Genomic DNA, 16,265 nt, shown 5'->3' on the forward strand with positions numbered 1-16,265 from the left:
AAAAATGTAAGATGGGTTGAGAAAATGAAGTTGTCTTTTAAAATTATGATGGTTCATTTTTCCATAAGGATGGAGGCGTTACAAAACTATCTTTTTTCATAATAGTATTGTGGAACATTGTAAGGTAGGTTTATTGTTGTATGGATGGCTCTGTGTGACTGATTTTATTGAATTAGAGTCAGATAGACTGCAGGCTTGAAATTATCAGACGAATCAGGTGTAAAAAGGGTATCTGAAATGCTAATGACTGAGCTAGAGTCTAAGAGCCAGTAGATAAAGCATAAATACAATTATATAATTTTCATTTTAAGATAAGTGGGGAGCTGTTTCATTTTCAAAAGGGTGGTAGGATGTTTACAACTAACAAGATAAGCAAGGCCAAACAGTATGTTTAAATTTTCCCAAAGATACTGACCAATATGGCAACATGAAAGATTTTTATATTATGGAACCAATAAAGCTACAAAAACATCAGAAACAATGGGATTTTACATAATGAAGAAAGAAAACATATATAAAGAGGGATGGAGGGCTGTGAGCGTGTGTGGCTATGTAAAATCTTGACACAGACTTGGAAGAAGCCCTAGCCACTTTGCAGGAAGAAGTGCTGTTCTGGTAAATGAAGTTGTGTTAAAAGCCTTTGGAACTCCACTGTCGGGTAGGTGCTGCAGTAACCTTGCTGGATTGCTTATTTAAATTTCAAGTCTATTTTGAACTGTTGCCTTAAAGGGGGTGTGTACTGGGGAGCCTGCTAATTAAGAATTTTGGGAACAATTCAGGCTAAATAACCATGTAACTATAATCTTGTGTTTATTTTTTTTTTGTTAATAAATGTTTTAATAATTTTAAAATCAATAAAGGTACTAGCAGACTCATTACTTGTGAATTCAGTGCACAAATCTTCTCGTAATAAATTGCAAAATATTGTGATAACATGGCCAAGTTTCCCTTCTGAATTTGGTCCACCTGCCACATCATAACATTAGTACAATACCCAAGACGCTCCACGAGAGCATAGTTAGACAAAGATTAATACTAAAGCAAAGCAAAGCAAGAGACATTAGGTTAGGTGACTTAAAAGCTTGGTTAAAGAGGTGGGTTTTAAGGAACATCTCAATAGAGATACAACAATTATCAATGTGAAGGAGGAATATTAATTTTAAGTTTGTAGAATCTATTATATCACTATTTAACAACTAAACACTAGGTCATCTCAGAGTCACAGTGATATACCATCAACCACTGTTGTGAAGGTGAATGCTGACTATATATCTCTTCAGCAAATGAGAGAAACCAAAGATAGCAAGTTTTAAGTACAAACTGGATCATCAGGTAATCGAGATGGAGACATTTACTCAAAAAAAATTGTAGTCATATGATTTTAATTAGCTAAGTGTAATTTTACTACATTATTTAGCAATTAAAAATGGATCGTTTGGAAGGAAGTGTCCTCCCCTGACCCTATCCTAGATTACGTCTTAAGCTGATATTTTTGCCAGTAGAAAAATCATTGCCTTAGTTTGATCAAAGTGCTTATCAACATGCACTACAATGTACAAAATTATATCATGTGCACTTATATAGCCCTCGTCCCATGCAAGATGATGTCTCAGAAGAAAAGAGTGTGGGGGAAGGAAATAAAAAAATTGGATCAAGGGGAACCAAAGTTGTAGTCGAATGGGAGGTTTTTGAAAACACAACTGAGGCATAGCTATTTTGGGCTCTGCCTCGCAAGTGGGCCAATGGTTACTCATTCTACTGAACATCTGTTATCTGTGGTTGCTATATGTAGAAAGTACACTGGGGTAGCCATTTGGACTTTAGATGTTACCTTTTTTCCAACATGGACAATGAGCTTGGAAGCAGTGTTCCAGGAGGATTAAAGTGATGGTCAGTCAAAAGAATAGAGCATTAATGCACATCTTAAACTTATTAGCAATTTGAGGATTTTTTTTTTTAAAACCTAGCTTTGCTTGTGCCTGACATACCACTGCATTTGAAAATTTATGCAGTCACCTGAATTTGTACAATCAAAAAATCTTTTCATGCACATTTCGCTTGATAGATACAGCTGCTTGTAAAGTCCACATGCACTATGTCATTCAAAATAAGGATACAGCTTACATGATTTAAAATCCAAGACTAATCGACTGCAATTGTCCTTAATTTTTTACCCATCTGCAGCACAACAGAATAAACATTATGTTTCACAGTCTAGGGAGCTGCACAATATATCCAGATATGAGAATCTGGTTCTGATCAACTTGTGCATTCTAAAGTCTGCATGTTGGCAAAAATCTTGTGTCTGAACACCACATACCAGACACTGGATGACTTTTATCCACAAGCCTAACTGGAATTAAATCAAAACCTAAATCATAAAAACAAAAATTCTGGGAGCAGGATAACCATTGATCAAATTCTCTGTTTCTAGATGAGTCCTTCATTTTTGCTATGATGTTAACTGATTAATAGAGGTTTACAGCGCAGGAGGCAGGTGGCCATTTAGTCCATCTTTTTGTTACAACAATCCAAAACTAATCCTTCCTGCCCTGCTCTCTCCCCAGAGTCCTGCATCTTACATAGATTGAAATATTATTCAACTTTCCTTCAGAAGATGCAATGGTATTTCCCTTAACTATCCAATTAGGGGAACAGTAATATTATGGCAATATTCCTGGATTAGCAATCCAGAAACTCAGATTAATACTCCAGAGACATGAGTTCAAATCCCATCATAGTAGCTCGGGGAATTTAAATTCAATTAATTAATAAATCTGAAATAACATATTGTTTCATTAATAGTGATCATGAAATCACTGGAATGCCTTAAAACCCCATCTGGTTCTCGAACGTCCTTCAGAGCAGGAAATCTTCTGCCCTTGCCCTGGGTCTACTGACCCAGACCCACACTGTTGTGATTGACTCTTAACTGCACTCTGAAATGGCCTATAAAGCCCCTCAGTTGCAGGCAGCTTACCATTACCTTCTAAGGGCAATGAGGGATGGGCAGTAAAAGCTGGCCTGGCCAGCAACATTCAAGTCCCAAGAATCAATTTTTAAAAAATCCATGTTCCAACACCTTTCTCAAATCCAAAACTCTCTCCTCACTCTCTCAGTGATTGATTTCAAATTGATGTGCCCTCATCATTTTCCTAACCTGAAGAAATAGTATTTCCCTAGTCATCCTATAATAAAACTTCATTTTGAAACTTCTATTGAATCGCCTTATTCTTCTCTGCCCCAGTATTTCAAGCCTCTTTTCGTAACTCATTTCTGGCACACTGGTTTTTTAAAGAAAATCTGTGCAGCACTTTTAATCCTGCAGCGTACATATTCATATAAAGAAGGCTTTTATTTATATAGTGCCTTTCACACCTTCAGAACACCCCAAACACACAATAGAGTGTCTTTGAAATATGGTCGCTTGTATTAGAGTAGGAAACGCAGCAGCCAAGTTGTGCACAGAAAGGTCCTCCAAACAGCAATAAGATAATGACCAGATTATTTATTTGGTGAAGTTGGTTGAGGAGCAAAAATTGGCCAGGATACTGATTTTGAACAATGGATTTTAATGTCTTGAAATGTCAACAAAGGCATTGATTTATAATTTGCACTATTGTCAGTATCAAGCATGGTCAGATTAGGTATACAGATTCACGAAAGACAAGGATCCTTCTGCTTGGAGCAATCTTAAGAGTAGATACAAATGACAGTGCCCATATCACTTATCCTATGATCCTTCTCACCAACAAAGTGCCACTCAGCACCCAACTGAGGCAGTTTTGTGGTGAAATGAATTGAGACAGCCCAAACTAATTTCCTTATAACCAGAGACTTTAGTTCAATCATCTGGATTGGGTTTGAATCGAATTCTCAGACGAAGTTTTCTTGTTAATCCTAGTTCCATAATGGGCTCCAAATGCACTGCAGCAGAAGTTTCTGAACTATTTGTATGTATTGCTGTTATTTTTTTCCATGGGTGTAAAATTTCTCTACTTTCTTTTCTGCCCTCTTTGACTAGTTAGGTACCCAAGCTTCTGCCAGTGCAGCCAAGTTAGATACAAGAAAGCGTACAATAGTGATCCCATATCAATTCTGCACCTGCCAGCACCAGCAAAGCTGGTCAACGTAGGAAATCAATCCTACATCACATGGCTCTGTGGAGCCACATGTCAACGTGACATGCTATTTTGCCATGCATTATTATGCAATTCCTAAGTACAACCTACCTTTAATAATTTATCAAACTGCTCTAAAATTTTTGATTTCCACCGATGCCGAGTTGCACTTGAACTGTTCATTTCTGGAGAGATGCTAAAAATCAGATAATGCCGTTTGTCCCTTCAGATCTTACCTTCTGACTGCTTAAATCTTCTTTCACCTTGTTCAATTCTTCTTGCTGAGCTTGAATTCTGGACTGAATCTCTGTTGATGCCTTTCCATTGGTAACAATCCATTCTACAGGTGACGACTCACTGCTATTGCGGTTCTTTGATGTTCCAATCATGTCTCTCAAGAATGGTGGGCGCCTAACTCGCGCTGCTCTTGCAAAATCAAAAGAAAATGCCGATCCTACAAGAATATCAACAAATCTTTCCAGATCAAAATAAAACTACTATAAGCAAGATAATTAAAACACATTAGGATTTAAACAATCAGGATTTAAACTATTGAAAATACATAGCCAATATTCGATTTCTGCAATCAATATTTTGAATTCAAATTCTTAATTTTAAACGTATTTTTCTTAACCACTTACGTTAAAAAAAAACAACATTCAGGCAAAATGTAGTATTGTAGCAAAATCATTTTGGCATTGCCCAAGCCAACCCCACAGCAAAGTGGAATGAGAATACTACCTCCAGGGCTTCTCAATTCTCAGAATATGCCTTGTATCAAAACAGGCCTTGGCTCCACAATCACAGCCAAACCCACTTTGTACTGACCCTGCTGTTAGCATGAATAGACCTGCAAAACTGTGCAAAATCTGACAAAACGTGGGAAAAAGGAAATTTCCACCTTTTTTGTGCCATGCAATTTCCTTCAATGCAAAAGGGTTCTTAGTAAAGCAGTTTGGAATCACAGAATCATAGAAACTTGCAGCACAGAAGGCAGCCTTCCAGCCCATCGTGCCTGTACTGACACTTAGAAATAGCAGTGATCCTTTAACCTCACATCACTGCTTTTTGCCTGTATTCCTGCAAACTCCTCATCCTCAAGGACCTCTCCAACTCCCTCTTCAAATTATCTCTGACACCTGTTTTCAGCACCTTTTTAGGTAAAGCATTCCAGGTCCTGACAACTCTGTGAAAGACATTTCCCTGCATCTGTTCTCTAGATCTTTTGCCAATGATTTTAAATCTGTGACATCTGGTTATTGATCCACTCCCCAACGGAATGAATTTTCTCTATTTATGCTATCAAAGCCTTTCATCACCTTGAAAACCTCTGTTAGGTCACCTCTTAATCTTCTCTGTCCCTTCTGACTGCAAAGAAAATGGGTGGGTCCAAACTCTTGATATGAGTTAGAGATAGAAAATTAAACTGTAGGGGGAGGGCACATGAATAGCACTAATTAGGAGGCATTAAACATACCCCTGCAGCAGAGGTTTCTGCAGAAGAAAAAAAACTGATTAGAACATGGGAGACCCAAACTCAAGACAGTAGGATGAACTGGTCCGATGGAGGAAAACTAGGAGCTGGCAGACTTTCCAATAACTGAGAAAAATGCTGCATATAAATTATACTAATTGTACATTCCAGACTGAACTAAAGGCAGCTCAGGGCTAGCTGTACGGTTTCTGCAGATGCTACTCCACTGATTACATGCATTTCTCAGGGCACATTCCTCATTCTAGCTTATCTCCTAACTTTATGATTTATGCATTGCTATTGAATTAAAAATTTAAAAGATAATTGTGACATTTGTGTTTTACTGTTTGTCCTTTAGATTCAAAACAGTTATCTTATGGGGAAACAATTGTAAATTATCCAGCAGTATAAATAAAGCAACGGAGCCACAGTGTTTGTCAGATTACTTGTGGTAGGAAATCATTGTTGCGTTAGGTGCTTGCAAAGTTGCTCTGAGGATAGAAGCAGTGGATTTAAATGGTCCCTAGAGTTGTATACACTATTTCACCAGCCATACTTCGATTGCAGGAAAAGATCTTTAATGTTTGATATGTCAGTTTTAACCTCAGTCTGGTCAGTGATGGGTCAATGTTATTTGGCTCTTTGCCAAGGGTGGTGCGACAAGGGGAGAAACAGAATTACTAGTTTCAGAACTAGGAGATTTTGAAGGCAAGAATGAAGGTGTTAAGAGAGATTCCCAGAGTACCAGGGCACAGTAGGTGAAATACTGCCCTCTGATAAAGGATGGCTGGGAGTTGGGAGGAAGCAGTAACCTTAATCCAGAACAGCACAGCATATGAGCAGAGTTGTTGAAGATAGGTCAGTTAAGCTGCAATGAGATTGCAGCAACATGTCAAGCCAAAAGCCAAAACCTTGACAGATTTAATGAGACACAGTCAGCCAGTAAAGGTTTGTCTAGAATATGTGGTGACAGTGTGAGAGGCTTGATGCAAATTAAATATATACTGCATATTTTAGGAAGGTAACATTAAAACCAAGACAAGACTAGATAAATAAAGCAAGAGTAATTGCAGCAAAGTCTGCTCCTCTTAATTCAATGTTACATAATTCAAAATTATTTAGAACTAAGTTCCAATTGTTGATGTTCCGAAATAAAAATTGTTTGATGATTTGATTTTTTTCTGCAAAGATGACTGAATTATCAGGTACAGATGCAATGTCATATACTTGCAGACTTGCCAACTTAAGCTGATTAGCACTGTGAAAGATTTCAATTGTATAAATTTTTCCCCACAAATGTGAATTGGCCATATCTTGTGAAATATATACCTCATTTTGGCTCCTATTTTTCCAGTGTTATGACAGACATGGAGTAGAATCTTTTTTACTCAGCAAGTTATGATGATCAAGCATGCCCTGTCTGAAAGGCTGGTGGGAGAAGATTTAACAGTAACTCTAATAGGGAATTGGATAAATACTTGAAGAGAAAAAATTTGCACGGCTATGGGGAAAGAGCAAGGGGAGTGAAACTATTTGAATAGCTTTTTAAAGAGCCAGCAGAGGCATGATGAGCCAAATGGTTTAATTCTGTACTGTACGGTTCCACAATAAATGAGCTACTGTTGCGATCATCTTAGAACCTCGACATCAAACAAATGCTGATTTTTCACACCTAATGGATATTTTATAAGTCTGAAACAACTGAAAGGATTCTTGGAACATGCATTGCTTGTTGGCTGTCACTGTTTCATGTTGCTCTTCAACTGCCAGCTCCCTGAGTGGGGGTTTCCTATAGTTGGCAGACACATAAAAACAACAAACCTTGTAGGTTTAAGTTGTAGAGCAGCAAGAAAAGCCTGTTTTGTCAGTGGATCTTCCTGGTTGATAAACATGTGGCTATTGCCACAGCAGCAAAAACACATGACAAACAAATATCTCCATTATCACCATGGCAGTTTAATTGATTGGTGTATGCCAGGAGTGCTAAGGCCACCACTGGGGAAAAAACAACTGGGCCTTGCAAAACTCAAGTGTGCATCTCAGTATCAGTCTCCCCCAAGACCAAGGAGAATAAGGTTAATGTCAAAGCAACTTCAGAATCAACCCCTGCTTAGGACAAACTCTAACCAAAGATTTGTAAGATGAGAAAACAGGCGGACACTCACTGGTGAAAATGGAACTTTGCTCAACATTTATCAGCGACACTTTCACTCCATTATTGTTGTTCTACCATCAATTTTAATTTGTGCTCACTGCTGAAAGTCACTTTCCATAAGCTGACAGAGTCTCTCCTGAACCAAAACTTGAACCCTTACATGTTTCTGAGTGGGACAGAAAACCATGAGTATATTACTTCACTACATTTCTCTGCCTGCTTTGGGTGGCGGTAGACATCACATTACATGCTCGGGATAAAACTAGGCAGATTTATTACAAGATGAGATGCAGGAGCAGAGAAACATTTAGAAACTACTAATAACATGCTTGGTTTACATGAAATGTTTTTCAAAAAGCCCAAATTTCTGCAGCTTTTCAGAAGTTTGACAATCCCACTCATCACTGCATTGAATATGAAGCTCCTCCCAGTTATCTCATATAGGCAGTACAAAGGAAAACAGGGAACGGGATTCATAGATCATGGCTTACTTTGATGTTGGATCAATTAATGATTAAACAAACTCTACTCAATGACCAGGCAATTAAGATATTAACCACTTCTAACACTAAGTTAGATAAGTCGTGAAGAGCAGTCTCTGAGCCATCAGGCACTGAATTTGCTTCTGACCAATATGTATTTTGAACTTCCCTTAGGGAAAACGCCTTGATGTAGCATGTAATGAATATTTGACTTTTTCTAGTCTGCAGCCTCACACATATTAATGGGGAGCTGCCCAGCCTACTATCAGTAGTGAGATGTTGGGAGGAAAAAGGGGACCAGTTCCCTTTGCGATCGGATGAGCCAACAAAATGTCTAAAAAGTAAAGCAGCGCTGGGAGTTAAGGGAGATTGTAGGACAGGGGTAAATCCTGGAGACATGCACCTTGAGGACAACTGAAATGTTTTCCATAGGACCAGGGATCTAAAAAGAGTTCAGACAAAGGAGCTTCAAAAGACCTGACGGGAATAATATTTAACCGTGATCATAATTGTAGAGCTCGTGAACAAAAAAGCAGTTCAAAGGATAATTCGTAAAAGTTATAGATAATTTTGCCAAGGGACTAGAAGAAGCAGTTGCCTGAGGAACAGGAAGATAGCAGTAAACGTTTCTTTTCAATGAATGCTCTTCCTGGATATTTTCCTCTTCCCCCAATTTTCTCATGAAAGTTTGCTGGACTTTAGTTCTGGTTGGGTTCAGTAGCCTTCTGATACCACAATGGCTAGCTTCATGCACAGATCTACACTTGCGTATGTAACAGGCTAATTACCATCAATGATATCTGAGCAAAGTCCAGTCCCATCTTTGGCAGACACACATGTATACTTTTCAAAAGCCATTGGCACAAAAGCAACGGCAAACTTTAGTGGACCAACTGTTGCCACAGCTACCACAAGCAAGCTCGGCAGAGTTACAGGATATTCTGCTATGTATGGCTTAGTTCTAAACACTGGACCTATAAGGAAGTCCACACTTAGTCTAATAATGGGAGAGGTCATGAATGGAGATAAAGTTTGCTTAGGATGATAAGAAAGTAATCAAGAGTTCAGCCAATGAAGATGCAGGAATTGGTGGTAAAAGCAGAAACTCTCATCGCATTTATAAAATATGTACTTGAGGTGCCATGGACCAAGAGCTGGAAGTTGGGATTAGGCTGGATGTCTCCTTTTTGGTCATAACAGATGCAATGGCCTCCTTTGTGTCATGAAGTTTCTAACTTTGTAATCCAGTTGGCTGTCTGAAGTAGTTTCATTAACTGGCCATGGCTTTGTAGAATAAAAACCATCAGACCACTCCAGACAGATGTAAAAATATGGTCTGGCCCAAGGGTGTAATCTTGCTCTGAAAGTATACCTGTTTGTACAATAATGCTTTATTTTCTGAATAAGTTTAATTGCAACTGTAAAATGAAGTGACAAACCTCTATTTGCTTCTGCTGCATTTTTTCTCTTTTCTTCATGTGCTGTTGCTTCTTCCAGCTCTTTGAGGCTGGGATCAAGCAGCTCCCAATCCTCAGTATAGAAGACACTTCGCCGGTTCTCATTGTTTCCTCTTCCTGGTTTCAGATTCGACATTGAATTTCTGCATTAGATTCAGAATTGCAGAGTATGAAACCAAATTAGACCTACAACAACTTGCATTTATATAGCAACCTTAACCTAGTAAAAGGTCCTAAGGCATTTTGCAGCAGTATTATCAAATTAAATTTGACACCGAGTCACATGAGATATTAGAGGTAGGTTTTAAGGAGGATCTTAGAAGAGAAAAGTGAAGCAGAGGCACAGAGGGGTTTATGGAAGGAATTCCAGAGCTTCAGGCCACGGCAGCTGAAGGCATATCTGCCAATGGTGACTGCTTAAAATCAGGGATATTCAAGAGGCCAGAATTAGAGGAATGCAGATATATCAGGAAGGTTGTAGGGATGGAGGAGGTTACAGAGATAGGGAAGAGGCGACAGAATTAGAAAATAAGGATAAGGCTTTTAAAGGAGGCGTGGCTTAATGAGGATCTAGTTCAGCTGTAGGTTGACAAGCATAGGATTGAGAGGCAAATGGGATTTGGTGCGAGTTAGGAGATAGGCAGCAGATTTATCAACGAGCTGAGATTTACACAGGATGGAAAGTGGGACCCCAGCCAGGAGTGCATTGGAATCATCAAGTCTAGGTAACAAAGGCACGAAAGAGAATTTCAGTAGGTGAGCTGAGGCAGGAACAAAGTTAGGCAATATTACCGAAATGGAAATGGGTGGGTTTAGTGATGGCATAGATGTATAATCAGTTTCCAGAAAGGAGAAACTGTTTTATTTCTGATGACATTTGAAGGCAAAATGCTAGGAGCTGTGTGGTTGTATGTAGGTTCTCTAGTTAGTTCAGATAGGTCTTTTTAAAAAAATGTAAACCCAGCATCATAAATACCCAAGAATAAAAAAGCAAAATAGTACGGATCCTGGAAATATGAAATAAAAACAGAAATGCTGGAAATGCTCATCAGGTCTGGCAGCCTCTGTTAAAAGAGAAAGAGATAATGTTTTAGATCGATGAGTTCTGATGAAAGGTCATTGACCTGAAACCTAAACTGCTTCTCTCTCCACAGATGCTGCCTGATCTGAGTATTTTCAGCATTTTCTGTACTTAATACCCAAGAATAGAAACTCCACCCAGCAAGCATATTTAAGTTAACTGGAACAAGATCTCATAACAAAAGATTTATCTTGAACAAGTCATCAATCTGCCCCTAAAATGACATCTTCCCACGATGTCAGACCAGCAGCCCCTCTCAGCACCTCAGGAGAAGCACTTCAAGTGGGGAAACAGAAAGGCATCACTGAAATAAGCCAAATTATATTTTTCCAGTGCTTACCCAAAAAAATAGGTATAGCCCATAAACTTCAAACTAATACTGTAACAACACATAGCTTCTTCCACTAACCAAAAGTAGGGTTTTTCCAACACGACATGTTTTTTATACCATTTTAATTTTCAGCCAGTTTAAGAAGTCCAGGAGACACTGACTTCTGAACCCCACTAAGTTTTTTGATCACAAATCAATTTTCAGGCTTTAAGAAAAAGGAATATTTTATTTCCCAGTAGGCTAGTTCTATTTCCATTTATCAACAGTTCACAGACTGTACTGGAATAATGCAAAACTGCTAACAAAGAAAACAAGGTACAATATATCGAGCATTCAAAACAAACTCTATAGGCAGGCTAAGCATGCACAACATCAGCGTATTAAGGGGCAAACGTGTTATATTATTACTTCAGTACAAAGCTCTCAGATTGGTTAAAAACACAAGTTAACATCTTAGGATAAATAATCACAATGAAAAAATATTGGCTTTTTAAAAAATACCTGCAGAGCATTATAAAATGTGAAATACTTTCGATATTTGTTAATGTAGTATAGGAAGAAGAGATCAGTTTTTATATTCATCCATGGAATGTTAACATCACCGGCAAGACCAGCATTTATTGCCCATTCCTGAAAAGGCAATGGTGAGCCGCCTTCTTGGACCATTGGTATAGGTACACTCACAGTGCTGTTAGGGAGGAGTTCCAGGATTCTGACCCAGCAACAATGAAGGAACAGTGATCTTTTGCCAAGTCAGGAAGGTATGTGGCTTGGAGGGGAACTTGCAGGTGGTGGCGTTCCTATGCATCTGCTGCCCTTCTAGATGATAGAGGTTGCGAGTTTGAAAGGTGATGTCGAAGAAGCCTTGGTGAGTTGCTTTGCATTTGTACATGGTACATACTGCTGCCACAATGTGTTAGTGGTGGAAGGAGTGCGTGTTTTTGGTGGTTGATGGGGTGCTGAACAAATGGGTTGTTTTGTCCTGGATAGTGTTAAGCTCCTGGAGTGTAATTGAGATTACATTCATCCAATGAAGTAGAGTATATTGCTTCACACTCCTGACTTTGTATCTTTTAGATGGTGGAAAGGCTTTGCAGAGTCAGGAGGTGAGATACTCATTGCAGAATATTCAGCCTCTGAACTGCTCTTGTAGTTTTTTTAAATTGATTCATGGGATGTGGGCATCACTGGCTAGGCCAGCATTTATTGCCCGATCCTAATTGACCTCAAGGTGGTGGTGGTGAACTGCCTTCTTGTACTGCTGCAATCCATGTGGTGTAGGAACACCCACAGTGCTGTTAGAGAGGGAGCTTCAGGGTTTTGACCCAGCCACAGTGAAGGAACACAATATATTTCCAAGTCAGAATGGTGAGTGGCTTGGAGGGGAACTTCTGGGTGGTGGGCGTAGCACTTTTGTCCATGATTGGACCAAGGCTATAATAAGGTCTGGAGCAGAGTGGCCCTGGCAGAACCTAAACTGAGCATCAGTGACCAGGCTACTGGTGAGTAAATGCTGATTGATAGCTCTGTTGACGACACCTTCCATCAATTTACTGGTGATGGACATAAACGGATGGGGCGGTAAATGCCCGGATTGGATTTTTCCTGCTTTTTGTGGATTTTAAATGAAAGTACAATGATTTTTAAGGACAGATAAAGGCCTCAACACAACAAGCCTAATCCCTTCTCAAAGGTCGATCCCATTTACCTTCCTTTTCATCATATTCCCCAAACCCTTCTCTCTCTTTGGAAATGCAACCACGTCTCCTGAACAACGTACACTGGATGCTTCAATTGTCTCCATTGAATTCCACAATTCTGCCACCCAGTGTGAAAAACATGCCACCCCTCGAATTCAGACTCCTAAAGCCTTCATTTTTAAACTTATGCCCCTGGATCTTTAGCAGCTTGAAAGCATTCAGAAATTAGGCAGCTTTCCTTATAACTCAAGGTATGATTGTCTCACCTGATCTCTGTTCCCCAATGCTTCAAGGAGAAGTTAATTGTTGTGGGGTGTACAGGACTTGGATAGCTCGCTGCTCGCTCACCCACCAGTGTTCCTGGGACATCCACTACATCCAGTACATTTCTAGCACTTTCATCAATGTCCCTTACTGCTTGTGGAAGACAGGATACATCTGGAATCAATGTACAAGGTAAAATTACCACAGACCGCAACAGCACTAAAAACCAACATTCCTGAAAATACTTCAGTAAAAGCAGGATGGTGGTTAGCCTTAATCCTTAGCAATTTATTGGCCTAGCAATCCTTCCTTAGAAACAGTGAAAACATGACTATGCAGTGAGCATGATATTTAAGATGTAGCTAAAGAATCCTGAGTATAAACATAAAGTAGATTACTCAGACAAGATACAAAATTAAATTTTTTTATAACAGCAAAATTAAGTTGAAAGCTTTATCATTACATTACAATGAACTAGATCGACAGATTTTTCTGAATATATCTGTAGCACTTCTGAGCTTTCTATGGTGTGGATGCATAATGGCTTGATGTACGATCATCAAAATAATTAAATTCCACTAAACACTCATTTACATTTTCCATTCTATGAGGGGCTGATGTGCTGCCTAAAAGTTTCCACTGAATTATTGCAGAACCAAATTTAATTAAACTCAGAGATCCTTGGATATCCTTTAATTACTCCGCAGCTAGGGTCAGAAAAGTAAATATGATAATGAAATTAAGTTGCCCAGAATGCACAGTATTACTTAGTCCACTAAAGCAGGAAAGGCTAATCTAGGCAGCAACAATCTCAGTTACAATTTCCTATCATGTTGGCAACCATGAACTTTCATTGGATTAGTCCATGATTACACTTGGTAAGTATTGCAGTCATCTGCTGTTGCCTTCTGCTGTATGGCTGACCAGGAAACTCTCCTGCTCTTACTGTCTGCCATCAGGCATATAGGAAGAATTTATCTGTTTGGCTACATCATGAATGCATCTTCCATGGCCATTAAGTCTTGAAGTGGACTCGAACCCAGAGCCTTCAACCCAGAGATAGGGACACTACCATTGCAGCTGTCTTCCACGCCCATCAAGGTTTTGTTCCTTTTCCACCTTCTTCTCCCTCTCCCCCACCTTTCACTTGCTTAAAACCTATTACATTTCTAACTCTTCCCAGTTCTGACGAAAGGTCATTAATCTGAAATGTTAACTCTCTTTCCACAGATTCTGCCTGATCTGGTGAGTATTTCCAGCATTTTCTGTTTTTATTTCAGACCCACCAGTATTTTGCTTTTGTCTAAATATAGCCACTGCAATATGTCCAGTTCTCAGAGGACAAGGTACCTTGGGCTTTGCAATTCTGAATTACATCACCCCGTTTACCAACAAACAGTACACTCAACTTCCTAAATTAAGTGCCTAAATTACAAGGTCACATCTGTGCAGCATGTTTCACAAGGCACACATGGGGGAATCCATCACCTGGAATGACCCCATTCCAACAACACAAGTCTCTGCTGTAAACCTTTTATCCCTCCTTCATTTTACTTGCTACACCGGAGAATTTTAATCAAACCACCAGTAACCCAAGCAATCTACGTACACTCAGACTGCACCAGTCTAATCATGTTATGTTGAATGGTAAGCCTCCTGGCACATTTGTCAGAGCATGAATACTTACAGTAAATGTCACTTACCTGGTAGCAACACAACCAAGTTTAACAATAAATATACTTCTGCTCACAATACCATTCATAAAACTGCACTTAAAAATCACGGCTGCTTTCAAAACAAGTTTGTGCACACATAAAATGAAAAGCATAATGAAAGGAACACTGCAGACTACAACAAGAATGTACAATACCACTAAGGTTTCTAAGGAGCTGCAAAGTCCAAGACTGAAATGAAGCAAAAGCCAATTAAGGAGGGAAATACTGCCCACATCACCTTGTGCAACTGCTCCTCACCCCAGCGAGTGCCACAGACCTGATCACAAGTCTAGTACCCAATGGTGATCTGAAGGGACTCGTGTAGCCGAGGTAGATTCACATGGAATAGAATATACAACAGTGCAGAAAACCTCCGTTTGATGCCATTTAGTCTGGAGTGACCATTAAAAAAAAATTACTGAATATTTGTACTTGATAAACATATTTCTCTCAGTCCATCCCCCAACTTTACTTTCCACTTGACTGATACTAAGATGGTTATCGAGATGCAGATCCATTTCTTATTACAATAGTTGTGGCTTGTAAAAAAAATTTACACACTGCAGTATTTCACCACAGCTGAATATACACAAACCGTTCTGTAGCTTTCAGCTAACAAAGCTGCCAGTAACTTGGGTTTAATCAGTGCAGCGAATTCTGATCTGAAAGTCCTTAGATATTCTTCCTCTAAATCAGATTATTGGTGTGCCATATTACTCCATAAAGAAACTAACCACTCTTGCTTCACACATGACCCAACTGGTTTCTCCACTTTCTTTTCATTTTCCTCCTACTTAGCCAAAAAAATTAAATCCCAAGTCAAAATCTCCTGTGCTGAGCAAGTCACACTGACCAGAAAATACACAGATTTGATCACCAGCCGAAGTTGACTTGGCTAATCTTATATAAGACAGCGGTACAGCACTATGATCGACCTCAAAATGCTCTGCCACAGTGTGCAGAGGGACTGGGAACTGTTTAGAGCCCCTCGGGCTGTACAGCTCAAAATGAATGTCTGCAAATAATTGTAATATTCATTGATTGTATTGATGCATCTCGTGATACATGTTGTAAAAGTTGAACCTGATTGTACTTTTGTGATGGTGATTTTGAAATGGTTTGGAATGTTCTTCCAGATTTTTTAAGAATAAAGTATGTTTTTCCAAAAAAAAAATGCTGGGAAGAGGAAACCATCCAGGATATGTACTGTGGTTTACTATTGAACAGATCTTGTGATAGTTCATACATGCACACAAAGAATCAAATAGATCTGTGATTTCACTGCAGTCAAGTATTTCATCAAGGTTCATAAATGGATATAGTGGAGTAGCGAACGGTTCTTTCACTTCTGTTGGAATAAAGGTCTCCACTTTCTAACTTCAAATCCTTATGACCACTAAAGTAGCCTGACAATATGAACCCAGTTTCTAATGCACAAGGTTCCAATCATAAAAATGGCCAAAATTTAGCCAGAATTGAAATTAG

The 16,265-nt window shown here is 39.1% G+C and overlaps 1 protein-coding gene across 3 annotated transcripts in view; it reads right to left on the reverse strand.

Annotated features, from left to right (window-relative positions):
* The window catches only part of tbc1d2b (TBC1 domain family, member 2B), a 136,066-nt gene that overhangs the window by 51,684 nt on the left and 68,117 nt on the right, over positions 1-16,265 (reverse strand). For all 3 annotated transcript variants that reach the window (XM_041178441.1, XM_041178440.1, XM_041178442.1), the window contains 3 exons: positions 13,068-13,239; positions 9,672-9,832; positions 4,358-4,575 (listed from right to left, as the gene is read on the reverse strand). In XM_041178441.1, the coding sequence (XP_041034375.1) occupies positions 4,358-4,575; positions 9,672-9,832; positions 13,068-13,239 (551 nt within the window). The remainder of the gene's footprint in view (positions 1-4,357; positions 4,576-9,671; positions 9,833-13,067; positions 13,240-16,265) is intronic.

The sequence above is a fragment of the Carcharodon carcharias genome, chromosome 32, assembly GCF_017639515.1.
Source record: "Carcharodon carcharias isolate sCarCar2 chromosome 32, sCarCar2.pri, whole genome shotgun sequence".
Taxonomy (NCBI): domain Eukaryota; kingdom Metazoa; phylum Chordata; class Chondrichthyes; order Lamniformes; family Lamnidae; genus Carcharodon; species Carcharodon carcharias.